The following is a 16,012-nucleotide window of genomic DNA, read 5'->3' as shown; positions in this document are numbered from 1 at the left end:
GGCCCCCCCCTTCTCCCACCTTGGCGCCACCCACACAGGGAGCGTTGGCGGGTGCACCGAGTTTGGCAGAGCTCGGCGGGGCGCTCCCAACCCTCCGAGCCTGTATGAATCACGGGTTCCCCCCGGGAGCAGGCGGGGAGGGCGGTTCGCTCCCCGTGCAAGCCGCTGCTTGCCCACCTTCGCCGTGCCAGGCACCGAGGGGCTTGGGGACGGCCCCGGGAGCCCCTCTGTCTGCAGGGCTGTCCCCAAGCCCCCTGGCAGCCCCATTCCCCAGGCTCTGCCTCCCCCCCAGTCCCCGTCCCCCTGCCATGACGATGCCCTACGGCTTAAAGATGGAAACTGGGGGGGTCTTAGGGGGATTGGTAGGGGGGTGGGGGGGGAGCTGAGGCAGGTTTGAAGGCGAAACCAGCAGCACCCACCTCATAAAGTGGCTCGTTAATAGGGGAAAGGCTCGGATGGGAGCGGGGGTGTGCTGGGATGCTTAAAAAGCAGTAAATCAGCACAAACCCCCCCACATCTGGAGCAAAACTGGGGATTCCCGAGGGATCTGGCCAGGTCAGGCTGATGCACGGTTAAACAAACAGGTCTGGGGGTCCCTAAAGGGGTCCCTCACCCCCCAACCCGGAGGCACCCGTATCCCTTCCTCTGTGGGGTGACAGACCCACATCCCCAGGGAGACCCCAGCTCCTGGGTGCACGTTGTCCTCTCCCACTCCCTGGGCACCACTGAGTGCCTGTTCCCAAAACCGGGTCCCCAGGGAAGCCCGTGGCTGCCGGTGCCATCGGCGTTTCAAGCAGGGAGTGGCCGACGCGGCACCACGCAGCCTGGCCACAGCGCACGTGTGCCAAGAGCCACGCTGGGGAAACTGAGGCACGAGGAGAGGAGAAAAAAGCCTCTTGGCCAGAGCTGGGCAGGAGCAGGCAGCTGCCAGACCCAGCATCCGTGCTGTCCCTTTCCTCCACCCGGTGCATGGGGGCTGGTGGCAGGACGGGTGCCACCACCTTTCCCCGGGAAACCGCGCTGGGGACAGCCACGCCGATGGGTGCAGGACCGGCCGGCACGTACCTTGTTGGGTGGCCCCGGAGGGCCGTTGCCCTGCAGCATCCTCTCGGGCAGGCGGGTGCACCCCTGGGTGCTACACGGGTGCCGGGCGCCCCGGCACGGGGTGGGCGATGCCGTCTGCGGCGGGGCCGGTGCGGCAGGCGTGGGGCCACGGCGCGGGCCCGCCCCGGGAGCTTACCCAACCAGTCTCTTTGCCGTTGTTTTGCATGTGCGCTCCAAACCCGCTTGCCTCGCAGCCAAGTTCGAGCTTCTGGAGCTTGTGGCGGCTCCACAAAAAACTTTGGCGCGGCCGAGGTGCCGGCAGGGTGCCCGGGGGTCCCGGCTGCCCCATCCCAGGCAGCAGAGCCGCGTCTCAGACGCCTTTGCGATGTTCCAAAAAAAAAAAAAAAAAAATCACCATCGGTCCCCACCACCACGGCCATGGTCCGACAGGTCCTTTCCACATCACCTCAACCCCCCCAGCACGGGGCACCCGTGGGTGCAACAAGGAGGGGTTTGGGGCTGCCAAAAGAGGGGAGGCAGAGCTGGGAGAGGGGCATGGGTTTTGGGGTGGGGGGGGCTCCCCCAGGCCCCGGGGGTTCACAGGGAGCGTTTTTGTATGCGTGGGATGGAGCAGGAGCCCTTTGAAGCCAGATAAGCCAAGAGGGAGCGTATGAAACGGGCCAAACCAGTTTGGGGGCCATCGCTTCCACCAGCACCGCAGCCCGGGCTCCACACTGCACCCAGCGCTCGCTGGGGCTGCCGAGAGGTGACCCCCCGGCAAAGCCGGCAGGAGGCTGCACAGGACCCTCCATCCGGCCACTGCTGTCACGCTCGGCCCGTTCTCAGCCCGGGGGTGTCGGGAGACTCCGGTCCTTGCCCTCCACCGACGCCTCGCTCAGCCCCATGGCCGGGGCAGCCCTATAGCACCTATAGCCCTATTCGCCTCCTCCGCCCCGAACGCGACCCAACGCCTTCGCAGCACCCCCCGGGGCATGGCGAGCCGCCCGGCCACCGCCTCACCCCAGCACCGGGGTTGCTCCTCTAAAAGCGGGGACCTGCCTGCACCCCGCTGGCACTTGGGGCTCCAGCGCCCGGCCGGGGAGAGGCTCCTCGTGGTCCCCGTCACCACAGCTCAGCCACTGCCAAAGAAACAAAACCCTCTGGCGTGGTGCTGCCGGCGCTGCCCCGAGCGGTCACCATCGGCCAGCTCCAAACTGCCCCCGGGGGGGCTGGACTAGTGTCCCCAGTGGGGATGGTGCCGGTGGCCACGGCTCCACCGGTCCCCGCCAGCGTCAGCGGTGGCTCTGGCTGTGGCCGAGGCCGGTGCCCGCCCCGAGGCCGGCGGCTTTGTGAGCTCTCCCAGCTGGGAAGCTGCTGGAAAAGTTGTGCCTAAGGACAGGCGGTTTTAGGGATCCCAGTGCCGGCCCCGGGGGGCCGTGGGGCCGCCTGCCCTACCCGGGACTTCTCAGCCCACGGGCCAACTCCCAGCGCAGCGGGCAGAGCCCTCACCCACAACAAAGCTTCCAGCTTCCAAAGTGCTGGAAAAAACAGGCGGCAGGGAAAGTAAAACCCGCTGCCTGCCCGACTGCCCCTTCCCGGCAAATCCCAGGGCCAGAACTACCAGATTTGGGGTAAAAAGCCCCCGGAGCTCCAGGTTGTGGCTGTCTGCTGATGGCAAGCAGGTTGCTGAGCCCACCACCCCATCCTCACCCCAAAACTCAGCGGAGGCTCAAACAGAACCCGGCGGGTGCAGATGGGGAATAAAACCCCGGGGCTCTTTCAGCTCTCCCGGGGGCGCTGACGGTTGGGACGCTCATGGCGGAGGGCGGCAAGGACGCGGCGGTCGCAGCCCAGGGGATCGGCAGGGACGGGGCGACCTGGCTGAGGAGCAGAAACCCGCGGCCGGGCCCGAGGCCAGGCGGGTTTGCCGGAGCCCGCGAGGCGCTGCGTGCAGCCGGGCACGTCCACGTGCAAGGGGAAAAGGCGAGCGAAGAGCTCGGGCACGGGTGGGCACGGCTGTCCTGCGAACAAGGGCGTGCGGGAGCCAGCGGAGCAGCTCGTGGCTCTCCCCACGGCCCACCAGCCCCGGGGACAGCAGGGTGACCCCCCCGCAGCGTGTGGGGTGCAGGCAGCTGCCCAGGTGGAGCCCAGGTGTGGGGCGGAGGCTCAGCAACCTCCCTGCAAGCCCGGGCGTGCGTCTGGGCATCAAAACCACTGCTGCCACCACCTCCTCCTCCTCGCTGCGCGAAACAGCAACGGGGCTGCCCGCTCCCCCCGACGAGAGCGGATCCTTGCCCCGTTCCCGTCCTTTTCATCCTGCTCGGCGTCCCTGGGAGCCCGGGGAGCGCTGCCTGGGGGTCCCGACCTCTCCCGCAGCGCCAGCCCAAGGCTTTCCCCGGCACGCTGCCCGCCAGCCCAGGACAAGGCTGCTCTGCCCTCCAGGGCTCGCCGCGGGGCCAGGCCTGCCTGAGCCCTCCGGGGTCTTACGGACGGCAGCGGCGATTTCGAGCGGGCACGAGCATCCTCCCAGCCCGCACCCCCCGCCACCGCGAGGGACGGAGGCCAGCCCGGCTTTTCGCACCCTACGCCGGGCCGGGGACCGCGTCCCTGCCAAGGCACGGGGGGATGGAGGGGAAGGAAATCCCAGCCAAGACATTGATTTTATTTTTTAAGAATAAAAAAAACCCCAAAACAGACAAAACTTCCTGAAAACAGCTTCCTACCTCATAATTTCACAGAAATTAGCTTGGAAACGTCATGTGCTCTCCCCCTGCTCCCGTAGCTGCTCCGGGCTCGGCCCTTCCCCCCCCCCCGACCCAGCCCCCCGGCACAGGCAACGCCAGCCCCTGGTGCCCAGGGGCTCTGCCCCCACCCCGTACGGCCGCAGCGGCGTGTCCCCATGCGGCAGGCCAGAGCCAAACCCCTTCTCCCCTCTGCGGGTCCCGAGGAGGGGAGCAGGAGGGTGTGGGCAGCCCCAGGGGGCTCGTACCCCCCACTCACTCCCGTGGGTACCGGTAGCCCCCCCAAAAAGCTCAGCTCTCCAGCCTGGCACAGGGACAAGGTGCTGGGCATGTTGGGGGGGGGCGACCCAGCAAAGGGGCTGCAGAGCGAGCGCCGGCTGTGAGCCTGGGTACCGCTTTTCCACCTCCGGCATCACCGGCCCCGCACAGCCCCCAGGGACCCACCGGCTCCGGGGATCAGCCCGGAGGCTTTACCCTCCCCAACAGCAGGACGCCCATTGTCCCGGCGCTAATGAGTTAATAAATTCATTTCTGACTAAGAAATTAGACCCTTAAGAAAAAAATCACCACCCGCTTTCACCCTCCCCGCTCCCCCCCTCCCCAAAATAACCGCGGTTCGTTTACGGGTGCCCTCCGTGCCAGCACCGAGGCGTGTCGGCGGAGGTCGGGGACAACCGGGCGCCGGCGGGGGCCTGCCTCTGGCAGGCACGGGGGGGTCGGTGGCTGCGGGCCGGGCTCAGGGCGCTAGTCCTTGGGTGACTTCTTGCTGCGGGCGTTCCACATGCCGCGCTTGGAGTGGTAGTAATGGTAAAAGTTCCTGAGACGCAAGCGCTCCACCTCCAGCCCGCTCTGAAGGACCCTGCAGCCGGACGGAGGGACGGCCGCTCAGGGCACGGAAGGGACGGACGCAGCCCCCCCGAAGGGAAGCTCTGCCCCTTTGCCGCCGCATCGCCCCAGCCTTTAGCCAGCTCGATGGAGGGGGCAGCGGGTTTCCCAGGGGATGTGCCCAAATCCGCACCGCTGGCCCTGCCCCGGGGGGTCGGGGGGCTGCCGGGACCCCCAGCCTCACCTGTCCAGGAGCTCCCAGTCCTCCCCGCCCCAGCGGTCTCTGAACTCCTCCGTGTTCATCCCTCCCACGCGGTCAAAGTCCGACTTGTAGATGCCAAAGAGGCCAAAGCCGTTCACCTCCCAGTAGCCTGGTGGGGATGAGAGCGATGAGGCGAGGGGTACAGGGGGACCCCAAATCCCCAGGCCATCACCTCTGTGCTCTCCCCACTACCTGGGAGCCACGGAACGCCCCGTCCCAGCCCTTCTTCCCACCACAGGTCCGTCCCCATCACGGCCACCTCCCATCGGGGTGCACGGGGCCGGGGTGCTGGGGGGACACGGCACCCAGCGTGCCTCGAGCACGAATCCCATCTCGCCAGAGCGAAACAACCCCCCCCTCGCTGTAACCCAACCCCAGCACCGCAGCTCTCCGCGGGCAGGCGGGGGATGTTTTCCAGCCGGAAAGGCGTCCGAGCGGGGGTCCCTGCTTACCGTTGGGCTCCTGCGGGGAGCTGCCGCAGCTCAGCCTCATGACGATGGGCGCGTAGGCCAGCTTCCCCTCCACGCAGTGCTTCCGGATGCTGTCCAGGATGTTGGGGGGGAAATGGATGTGCAGGTCGCAGAGGAACACGATGCTGTGCCCATCCTACGGGAGGGGACAGACACAAGCGGGAGGATCAGGGCGAAACAGCTCTGGGACAGAAGCCAAGGCGAGAGCTGGTTCCTCTCCCCCGGCTCACCTCCACCGTGTCCACGCCAGCCTGCAGCCCGGCCGAGCGCTCAAAGTTCCCCATGCGCCGCAGGTACTGGTAGCTGAGGAGAGAGGGCAGGGCGGTTAGTACTGGTGACCGAAAGGGACGCGGCCAAGAGGGGGACAGGGACCATCAGTGAGGAGAGGGGACGTTCTCAGGAAGGGGCTCGGGTGCCTACAACTCGTGCCGAGGGTCCCCGCACGGCAGCGGAGGAGGTTTCTGCATCCCCATCTCCTCTGCGTGGGAAATAAGTTTAAAGCCCTAAAAAGGAGGCGGCGGCGGCGAGCAGCAGGGAGGCAGAGCCCCGTGCCGGGCTGGGGAAGGAGCGGCAGGTTGTGTGAGCACCACCGGGATGGCCTGTCCCACCCCGAGGAGCCCGCAGACCCCCCTCGGCAGACTTGGGGAGCAGGGTGCGTTACCGGGGCAGTCGGGCATCCCGCAGGGCTTTCTCCACGTCCATGTCATCGCTGTCAAAGTCCACCAGGATGACATTGAAGTTGGCGTCCTTCGTAGCCCCGTACAGGCGGGCCATGTCCGAGATGAACTGCTGGACCCAGCGGGCTTGGTTCTTCACTGCCAGACACAGCCACAAACGTCCCTCAGGCTCGCCACGAGGGTCCCAAGAGCACCCCTTCCCAACCCGACCAACGCCCCTTCTGATGAGAAGCGATACCCTCGTCCCCCTCGGGCCAGCCTGGAGGGTGCAAGCAGGGAGCAGAGGGGCTGCCTTCCTCCTGCCAGAGGATGCTGAGGGCAGAGGGGGCAGCAGAGACCCCGGACGGGGGGACGCATCCTGCTGTCACCTACCGGGTACCACGAAGTGCACCATGACGTCCTGCTTCCAGCTGAGCCGCAGGGGCCGGCACAGGACGGGTTTTCCATAGAGGATGCTCCAGGTGCTCGGCGGGGGCTCGGTGGCCCCCAGGGCCGGCCCCTCGGGGTTGGCCTCGGCACTGTCGTCCCGCTTGCCCTGGTGCAAGAGGACGTAGACGTACTCGGAGAGCCGCACCGTGCGCTGGCCCCGCTCCGCCAGCTCCAGCTCCAGCAGGTAGCGGTTCCCCCGGGCCGTGTCCCGACGCTTCTCCACATTGACGATCCTCAGGAGGGTGTAGATGCTACGGGGAAAGGAGCAGCACTTGAAAGCACCATCACCACGAGCCCTGCTCCCTGCAGCTCCCTTGCTCGAGGGGTTGGCCTGAACCCAGCACCCAGCCCACCCGCCCCCAAGAGCAGAGCGGGGTGAAGAGACATCCCCCCAGCCTCCCATCCCCCCCTACCCTCCGTTCTTCTCGTTGAGCTTCTCCATGTACTGTGCCACCACGTCGACGACCTCGCTCTCGCTCAGCTGCAGGTTGCCCGACACATTGCAGCGCAGGTCGTTCCAGTCAGAGCGCAGGAGCTCAAAGTCCACCGAGCTGACGCTAAACGTCCTCTGCCAGTTGATGGAGTCCTCCAGCCAGCTCTGCTGCAGCTCCCCGGTCTCGTAGCTGTAGTCTGACACCTCTTCTTCCTCCTCCTCCTCTTCCTCCTGGCCCTTTCCTTCCTCCTGCTGGGACGCCGTCGTTTCCGACATCTTCAGAAAGGATGTCACCCGCGGCCCCTCCGAGCGGGTCGCCTCGGAGGAGTTGTAATCGGTGGTGGCCGCTGTCCTGCCCGGGGCAGGGGTCGTGTCCTCGTGGGTCTCCCTACTGAAGAGCCCCTCGGTCCCCAGGGCGAGGAGGCTGGGCAGCGCCCGCTGCTCGGTCCCCAGCTTGGCCGGCCGTTCCCACCTCCTGCCACCCGTGCGGGCGCTCTTCCGCCTGGCAGGGTCCCTCTCCTTGGAGATGTTGCTCAGGAGCCAGGGGGTCCGGCGGCCAGGGACAGCACGGAGCTTGCTGGAGGCGACTGGATGCTTCTGAGGGGTCCTGGAGCGAAGGTGGACTTTCTTCAGAGGCTTTGGGTAAAGGAAGATGCTGGGGAAGGCTGGCTCCTGAGCCGGAGCTTTGCGCTTCCCCGGCTGCAGCCTGGTCACATAGACCTTCTCCTGGGCTTTCCGGGGCTTTTTGTCCGCCCTGGGTGCTGCAGGCTTGCTGGGACCCGGCGTTTTGGCTTTGCCACCGAAGATGGGAACAGAGAGGTGGGGTTGAAGGCTCAGAGCCCCGGCACGCTTCGAAGACGCCAGCAGCCCCAGTTCATCCTCCTCGCCCTCGCCGGGATCCTGGGGTAACCAACTGAGCATCCGCCCACGGACCTGCTCCGGCCCGGGGCCCGCGTCCTCCTCGCCACGGAGGTCCTCGGGGACAGCTGCCGGGCTGGCGCTGGCCTGGCGGGACGTGCTCCATCTTCCCGGCTGCCCAGGTGTGCTCACCTCACCCCGCGCCTGCCCCTGCCTGCGGCGAAAGCTGTAATAGTCCAGGTCGTCTCCGTAATCCCCAATGACCGGCGGGGTCTCTCTCCCTTTAGCTCCGGGTAACAGCCCAAAGCTCTTCTCCTTGGCTTCGGGAGGTGGGTCTGTGGGCTCAGGGCTGTCCACTCCTTCCTCCTCCTCCTCCTCATCCTCTAGGAAATCTAGGGAGCAAAGCCAGAGATAAATACCCCGAGGGTCCCAACCGACACCCCCCCCCGCAGCGTGCTGGCCGGAGACAAGGAGGGAAAGCTCGTCTCCAGCAAGAGATGAACCCGCGAGCGGCGCTGGGCGAGGGAGAGCGAGAGCCGTCGGGCAGCAAGCAGCTCACCAGGGCTGGCGGCTCGGGGCTCTGCCCGTTAACCCCTCCGAACCGCGGCCGCAGCTTGGCGCCACGCGTATTTCATCCGGGAGCAAACCCAGCCTGCCAGCGCTCTGCCAAGCTGCGAACCGACGGGCTCCGAACAACCCGGCTCCTGCGGATCCCCGTGCGCGTCCCCAGACCCTGCACCGGGTCCGGTCGCATCCTGTCGCCCACTCGCTGATGATGCGGGTACGCAGCTTCAAGAAGCAGGGAGGGCGAATGCCAACCCGAGCATCCCGCTTCCCGCAGCGCTTCGGGGCTCAGCCGAGCAGGATGTGCGACCACGGAGCGCGTGGGACTGCCCGGAGGGAGGCTGCTCCGCACAGCCCTGCCCTCCTCGAGCCCCCCGCATCGCTGGGGGCATCCCGATGAGTCGCATCTCCGAGTGGACGGGCTGGTGGGCAAGGATGCCGGGTGCTCAGCGCCGTGCCAAGCTGCTGAGAGGTGCCCAAAAAGCTGCCGGCAGGGAGCGGTGACTCACTGTCTGGGCTGAGGAAGAGAAACGCTCGCTGGCGCGGATCCTCCTCCTCTTCATCCATCTTCATGTACTTATAAAAACCAAACCTGGGAGACAGAGAGGAAGGATGAGGTCCCGGAGATAAGGGAGGGGCGTACGCGCTAAGGGACGTGCTCACACACACGCGAGCCCGTGCAGCGAGGAACATCCCCAGCTGCGACGCAGGCGCCAGGGCACAGCCCGGCTCCGAAGGGAGCTGGGATTCCCAAACTCCAGGAGCGCTGCCCGGTCTCGTGCTGCTACGTGCCTGAGAGATGAGGAAAGAGCCAGCCTGGCGGTGGCCCTTCCACAGGGGACGGAGCCTGGGGACGCACGGCTGAGGACGCACCATCTCAGCGCCGTTTCTCCAGCACCTTCTCTTTGAGCACCCTGTTGACGCCAGCCCCTTCCCTCCCCGCCACGTACCACCCCAAATACCAGCCCCCCAGCACTTACTTCTCCAGGTAGAGGGGGGACTCCCTGTAGAAGCACTTGTTCTCCGTCTCCATGTGAGTGAGGCGTGTGAAGTCATTGGGGTACACGAACGAGAGGTAGACCTAGGGAGATGATCACGTTGCCGTCACCCCGGCGCAGAGCGGGCTTGCTCCGAGGAAGCGGGGGCTGGCAGGGCTAGGAGCCGGCGACCCGAGGCCACCAGCATGGCCCCCCAAAAGCAAGGTGACCCCCAGCATCTCAAACACACCGCAGGGCTTTTAACCCAAACCCCTGCGGGTCAAGATGGGGAAGGTCAGCCTGATCCGCCAGCGAGGGACATTTTCTCCTGGATTTTAACCGGGTGGAAACAGCCCTGCCCCGGGGTGGGGGCAAAGCCCTCTGCTTCGCCACGTCTCCCACGTGCGCGTGACCCCATCGCAGGGAGAGGAGACACTTACGAATTGCAGGCCCTGGTAGCGGGCAATGGGGAAGTCCTTCACCACGTAGGTGGGGCTGTAGGCACAGGGCACCAGCACGTTCTCCACTCGGGAGGCCTCGATCGCCGGGGCTGAGGAGAAGCAGCCACTGCTCACAGCCCCAAGCCGTGCCCTGCCACCCCCGTAGCCCACCCCATGTTATAGCTTGCAGCCCACCCCATCCCAGCTCGCCCCCCTGAAGTCCCCGGCAGAGATGCCCTCCACCCACGAGACGGGCAGAAGGTGGGAGGGATGCTCTGGGTGCCTGTGGCAGCCAGCTCCCGCCTTCGTCCTCCCCCCAAAACCCCACAGAGACGTGCGAGGGTCCAGTCCCAGCCACTTACTGAGGAAGAAGGTGTCCCTGGGGTCAGACTTCAGCATGTCAGCCCCGTGCTCATCTTGCTGTGCCTCCCAGAGGTAGCTCCCGCTGTGGCTGGCCAAGGTCTGCGGGATGTGCTCCACGTGGTTCATCTTCAGGGACGATTCATCTGAAGAAGGCGAGGACAGGGGCTGAGCCCCACGGGCACACGCAGACGGAGCGTTGTCCCAGGAGCACCCCCCAAGGTGGCACTTCCCAACCTCTCCATCCCCCCACCAAGAGGGCTCGGAGGAATGCGGATTCCTCCTGCTCCCAGGGGAACAAGGGGAGCCGACGTGTTTGCATGAGGGCAAACTTGGCTCCTCCGGCCCTCTCACGCTCTCAGACCCGGTGACTAATCAGCCTAACGATTATTGCTATCAACTAATGAGCACCGAGAGGACAAGGGTACAAGTGATCGCAGCCCAGCTCCGGCTCCAGGCTCAAAGAGAAGGGGCGGGAAGGCTCCGGAGCGTTAGCTCCCAAGGACACAGGAAGCGAACCCAGAACGTTCTTCCCGCAGAGGGGCAGGTAAGTGCACCGTCAGCTGGTGGTGCCTCCTGTTCAGGGGTGAGGGTGGCACGTCGTCCTTGGCTATCGGCCAGTCCCCGGACCTCCCCGAGGAGGTCACCTTGCTCCAGTCACCTTGGCCACACTCAGAGCCGCCTGCCCCGAGCACCCAAGGGTGCTCCCTTTCCAGGCAGCCCTGCCTGCTGCAGGGAAGCAGGAGCAGGACCCCTTTCCTGAGCCCCAAATTCTTCTGCTTGCGGCAGGGAACGGCTCCCCCAGACGCCTCCGTGCAGCTGGCTGAGGTTGGGCTGCAGCCCCTGGAGAAGCCCGGGGAAAGGGAAGGAAGGAGGATGCTCTGCGCATCCCCACGCCACGGGGACGGGCCCCCCACGAGTGACGTGGCTTCGCCCCGGGATGCTGCCGGGGTCCGAGGGAGCCGGGAAGTGGGAAAGAGAAGTGGAAAGAGCCGGCACCGACGGATAGCGGTCGGGGGTGCGGGAATTTATCTGCACGTCACCCATCTCACGGGCACCTGCATCAACACCCGCCGTACCCCTCCATCCCTCTTCTCCCTGCCTGCGGCCTGTCCCCTCCTGCCTCATCGACACCTTCCAGGGCACGCGCGATGACTCGTCCTCCAGCGTATCGAGCGCCGGGGCAGGACCCATCTATCAAGTCCTTTCTTGCTGCCAGGGCAGGGGCAGGAAGCAGAAGATCTATAGATTTAATTAAACCTTGCGCCATCGATCCCTGCTTACGCGACAGCTCCTCATAACTCAGGGCCGGGCCGAGCAGCCGGCCCTCCGCCGCCTCACTAGCGGGGACAGGCTGGAGCACCAGGAGAGCTGCGTTTCCGTGGCGTCACCTCCGCATCCCATTTTTAGGAAGGCTGCAGCACACTCCCAGCATCGCCTCAACCCACCGCAGTCCCTCGCCTCCTTCCTCGCACCCAGCAGAAGCTTTGGGGGTTCGAGAGCCCGAGTCCTTCCCCCAGGACCCGGTTTCCTTCCCGGGCTCCGGCGCCGTCTCTCCCTGGCTGCACCACCCCGTACAGCCCCCCGAGAGCTCGCTGCCGGACACGCGCGGCCCTTACCTGTGTACAGAGAGATGTAGGAGGAGTCGACCACTTCGAACTTCAAGCTGGGGAGGAAAACTCGCCACTAGGGAAAAATAAAAGGAGGTGGAGAATGAGTGGGAGGGTGGCAGGGCTGGGGATGCAGCTGCCCAAGCCCAGGCACCCAAGGACGGGTCCTCCCCTGCCTCGGCTCCCAGGAACCTGCCGTGCTGATCCCAGCCCCGGCCCTGCAGGAGAGGAACAAGGGAGGGGACTGATCCTGCCCCAGCACAGACCCAGGCCCGTCTCCTGCCTTTACCCCAGGGGATTTGGGGTTAGTGGGCATCCCTTGCGTGGTCAGAGAGGGGAAGGCGCCCGGAGGTGGGACGCGGGCTTGTGGTGCTCCCCTCTCGGGACTGCCCGTGCTCCTTCTGGGCCAGATCCAGCTCCGCATCAGCAGCGGCATCAATAACATCACGGGAGGCAGCACAGCCCGTGTGCCTCCCCTCACAGGGGAGGGATGATGCCGGGGTGCGGGGCAGCTTCTCCAGGTGCCCCCCTTCAACCTCAGGGATGGGAGCAGGGAGCCCACGGCACCCATCGAGGGCCAGGGCCAAAGCCAACACGCACGGAGCCGTACACCACCTCCTCTCCTCCCCGTGCCTCGCTCCCCTGCTGCGTGACCGCACATTAACAGCAGAGTTTGCATCAAGAGGGTCTTCATAGCTGCCTGCACGGGTTTAACTCCGTGCGCTTTAAACGCATTTCTGGAGCCTTTGTCTGGACAAGCCCTTCGATACCCACAGGGAGAGACGCGTCAGGGTCCTGCTTTTTGTTGTTGCTGTTTCTTTCTGAACATCTGAAAGGCTTCCCTCCCTCCAGCAAAAAAAGTCTCCCCCATCTATTTGTTTTTCTCAGCAGAATTGCAGATCTTATCAGGATGGAGTGAGATGGAGCCCCGGGAGGGGAGGTTGAGCGATGGGGAGGGGAGAGGCAGCGAGGAAGGGGTGTTGTCAGCCTCTCTGATGCTTTGCTGGCACAAGCTTGACTCCAGTGATTAATGACTGCTTGGGAGAAAGGAAACCTTTGCTAACGAGCCAACATCTTCCCCTCCCAAAGACATCCTGAGCTCCCAACACACATGCTCCGGGCTTTGCCAGGGATGCACAGCCAAGGCAGACAAGTTCAGATTTGAAATTCGTGGTATCTCTGAGGGGGGAAGACAACAGGGACCCGCTCCACCACCTGGGCCATCTCTCCCACCACTGACCCGGGGCCCAAGCCAGCAAGGTGGGCTGCCGCTCGCGGGTGGGGTCCTGGGACCCGCCTGCTCTGGGCTTACACGGTCTGGGCTCTCCTTGCCCACGGCAATGGGCTCCTCCAAGGAGAAGCCCACCGGGCGCCTTCCCCCCCTCTGCCAGCCCTTCTGCAGAAGGAGAAAGGACAAGGGATGGGACCGGCCACGCGGAGCTGGGTGTCACAGCACCGCGGGGGCCCGGAGCGGAGGGGCTGCTCCATTGGCATCCCTTACGGGAGCGCGTCGGCAAGGCGGGAGCACAAGTGAGGGACGGCAGGGTCCTGGCTCCCAAAAGGCCATCGGCACCAAAGGATCGGGTGAGCACGCAGAAAAGCAGCCCGTGGCAGGGGTCCTGCGTGGGAATAGCCCGGGGAGACGAGCCCCAGCTCCGTCGGAGCAACGCTGACTCGACCCCTCTGCGGACGGAGCCACCGGCAGCCGTGGGAGAGGGGAAATCGCGGCTTGGCTCCAGGACAAAGGGAAAAGCCCCAGAGCCGGCTCTTGACAGGAGGAGCCCTGAAAGGAGCATGGCATGGGGGCAGTTACTCACGCCGACTTCCACGTGGTCTGAACCTCGGTCATCTTGTTTGTGGAGCAGCTCGAAGTAGTAGCGCCTGGAGGACATGAGGCTGCGCGAGACGGGAAGCAGCTGGTCAGAAACGATTGCTGAGCTGACTGCCACCACGGCCACCGCGGCCAGGGCGCTGGGAGCTCCCCGGCCAGAGGGGCCACCTCAGGAAACCCTCTCTGTCTTGCTCGTGTGTGGCTAAACCTTCCTGGGGCAAGGAGACAGGGAGCGTGATGTGGGTATCTGCTCCCCATCCCACTGCTGAGAAGCTTCATGAGATCGGAGGGAGCCCCCGTCCCCATCTTATCATCTGCAGAGGTGGCTGCAGCCCCCAAGACCCTCAAGCCATGGACCTGGGGGCACAGCTGGTGGAGCTCCTGTCCAGCCCAGACCCCACGGGCCCTTCGGGAAGAGACCATGGCCGGGGTCTCCTCCCAGGGAGGAGGAACCGTTCAGAGTCAGCATGGAGCCAGCAGCTCCGTCTCCCCAACTCTATCCACCCGGGATGGATGGCAGGAGCAAGGACACGCTTACCGTAGAGGCTTGGAGACTTGCGAGCTGAATTTGGTGAACTCTCCCGGCGCCGTCCACTCGGTGCCCAGCTGGGAGAAGGAAGAAGGAGCCGTGTGAGAGCACCGGGGACACCACGGCCCAAACCCACCAGGCAGCGAGAATCTCTGCTCCACCTCCATCGGGCACTAGGCCATGCTGCAGATCGGCTCTTCAGGCAGGAGGACAGCCCAGGAGCTCCAGCCCAGGGCCCGCTTGTCCCCAGCTGGTGGCACTCCTGCCACAGGAACTCATCCCCAGCCAACACCACCAAGATTCCCCAAACGCGTGGGTGCGATGACAGACCACAGGGTTCCCGGTTATAGGAGTAAACGCCAAGAAAATGCAGGAGCAAATATTAAATCTCCTATTCTGGGACATACGCTGGTCTTTGGTAGCTACAACTAGGACAGGGCCAAGGGGCAGATGGTCCTTGAGAAACCAAACCAGGCCTGGCCGGGGCAGAGATGGGACCAGGCTGAAATAGCCCGGCAGCTCCCAGGGGGGTGAAGAAGCAGGAGAGCCGCCTCCGGCAAAGTCACGCACGGACCCCGCGCACGCCCTTCCAGAGCTGCTGCAGCAGAGGGAGAACGCGCGGCGGCTGAAGAGCGCCCGCGGGTTTGAAAGGTGGTTAACCGAGTGCTGGGGATCCCCAGAAGGCGCTCGGGATGGTTATCAGCGTGTTGGGAGCGAGGAGCAAGGCACCCCCAGAGAGGAGACGCTCTCGGTGGGAGCTCGAGCATCCCTGGTGCGGGGAAAGGCAGAGGGTCGAGGACGACGGCGCGTACCTTGCCCACGAACGCAGTCAGCCGGGAGTTGGATGGACTCTCGTCGGAGCTGAGCCAGAACTCCGAATTGTCATCCGATGCCACGGAAAACTGGAAATCCCCTGCGGAGAGCAAAGGAGAAGGTCACCACAGAGGGATACAGCAGCCCTGGTGTCTTGTGAGATGGGAAACAGGGATGGAGGGACATAGGTGACGGGGCCACCCCTGGCCCCACGTCGTGGCTCTGTCCTGGATGGGTTTGGGGCTTCGCCTCCGTGCAAAGCAAGCAGGGAAAAGGGTCTTTGCTCCAGAAGGACCCTCCTGCCTGGGAGCCGGGGGTTGGGGACTGTCTCCAAGAGCCCTTCTGTCCTTGTGTGGCCCACGAAGGGGGAAGGAGGCAGCTTCTCCACGTTGCTGCAGGGGAGAAGAGGCCAAGCTCCATCACTCACCATCCTTGAAGGGGTGGATGTAGCCAAAAATCCTCATCCCGTAGTTCTTCCACTTGGGCGACACAGCCAGCTTCTTCACCGTGGTGCGGGTCTGGGGAGGAGGGACAGGGACATGAAAGCGCGGCCAGTTCGTGCCCAGGCTCATGCCTTGCACCAACATCACCCAGCCCACCTCCTCCTTGTTATCCCGGGGTCCCGTGCCCCTGGCGTTTAGGGGACGTGGAGGTCCCATCACCACCCACCTCTCCCGCCATCCCCGTTCTGCTGGGAATTACCTGCCCTGAACCAAACCAAAAAGCCGGCAAGCAAAAGTCTTGAGGACCAAGCCCACAGCCAGTGGAGATCCAGCAGCACCCAGTGAGGGACGAGTGCACCCTCCCTCCGACCGACCGCCATCGGGCCTGGGACTCACGTGGGGAAAGAGCGGAAAATGGAGGTTCTTCCTCAGGTGCCTCACGGCCCCTCCGCACCAGTCTTCGAAGACATGCAAGTTTGCCTTCCCTTTGTACTGCGGAACGAGAGGGAGATGAGCGGGGTGTCCTCCTCACGTCCCCCCTCGCCTCCCGAGGACAGCGTTAGGGCAGGCTGAAACGCGGCCGCCGAGCCCTGGGGAGGTCACCTGCCTGGCCTCAGCTCTTCTGCAGGGACTCTGAGGAAGGGCTGAGCTCCCATCCCTCTGCCAGCCCCAGGGTCACGACACCAACCCCCAGGAGACAACGCTC

At 65.1% G+C, this 16,012-nt stretch overlaps 1 protein-coding gene across 1 annotated transcript in view; it reads right to left on the bottom strand.

Moving 5' to 3' along the window:
* Nucleotides 1–3,880: 3,880 nt before the first annotated feature.
* The window catches only part of B4GALNT4 (beta-1,4-N-acetyl-galactosaminyltransferase 4), a 28,851-nt gene continuing 16,719 nt past the window's right edge, over nt 3,881–16,012 (bottom strand). Inside the window, exons 4-20 of the mRNA XM_054828404.1 lie at nt 15,703–15,798; nt 15,291–15,381; nt 14,863–14,963; nt 14,060–14,127; nt 13,508–13,586; nt 11,700–11,766; nt 10,083–10,226; nt 9,721–9,830; nt 9,284–9,384; nt 8,813–8,895; nt 6,862–8,131; nt 6,392–6,699; nt 6,004–6,157; nt 5,573–5,645; nt 5,325–5,478; nt 4,855–4,981; nt 3,881–4,644 (exon numbers count right to left, since the gene is read on the bottom strand). Of these exons, the coding sequence (XP_054684379.1) occupies nt 4,530–4,644; nt 4,855–4,981; nt 5,325–5,478; nt 5,573–5,645; nt 6,004–6,157; nt 6,392–6,699; nt 6,862–8,131; nt 8,813–8,895; nt 9,284–9,384; nt 9,721–9,830; nt 10,083–10,226; nt 11,700–11,766; nt 13,508–13,586; nt 14,060–14,127; nt 14,863–14,963; nt 15,291–15,381; nt 15,703–15,798 (3,141 nt within the window). The 3' untranslated portion in view covers nt 3,881–4,529. The remainder of the gene's footprint in view (nt 4,645–4,854; nt 4,982–5,324; nt 5,479–5,572; nt 5,646–6,003; nt 6,158–6,391; nt 6,700–6,861; nt 8,132–8,812; nt 8,896–9,283; nt 9,385–9,720; nt 9,831–10,082; nt 10,227–11,699; nt 11,767–13,507; nt 13,587–14,059; nt 14,128–14,862; nt 14,964–15,290; nt 15,382–15,702; nt 15,799–16,012) is intronic.

This window comes from Grus americana, chromosome 5, assembly GCF_028858705.1.
Source record: "Grus americana isolate bGruAme1 chromosome 5, bGruAme1.mat, whole genome shotgun sequence".
Lineage (NCBI taxonomy): Eukaryota > Metazoa > Chordata > Aves > Gruiformes > Gruidae > Grus > Grus americana.
This window is presented reverse-complemented; position numbering and strand designations above follow the sequence as displayed.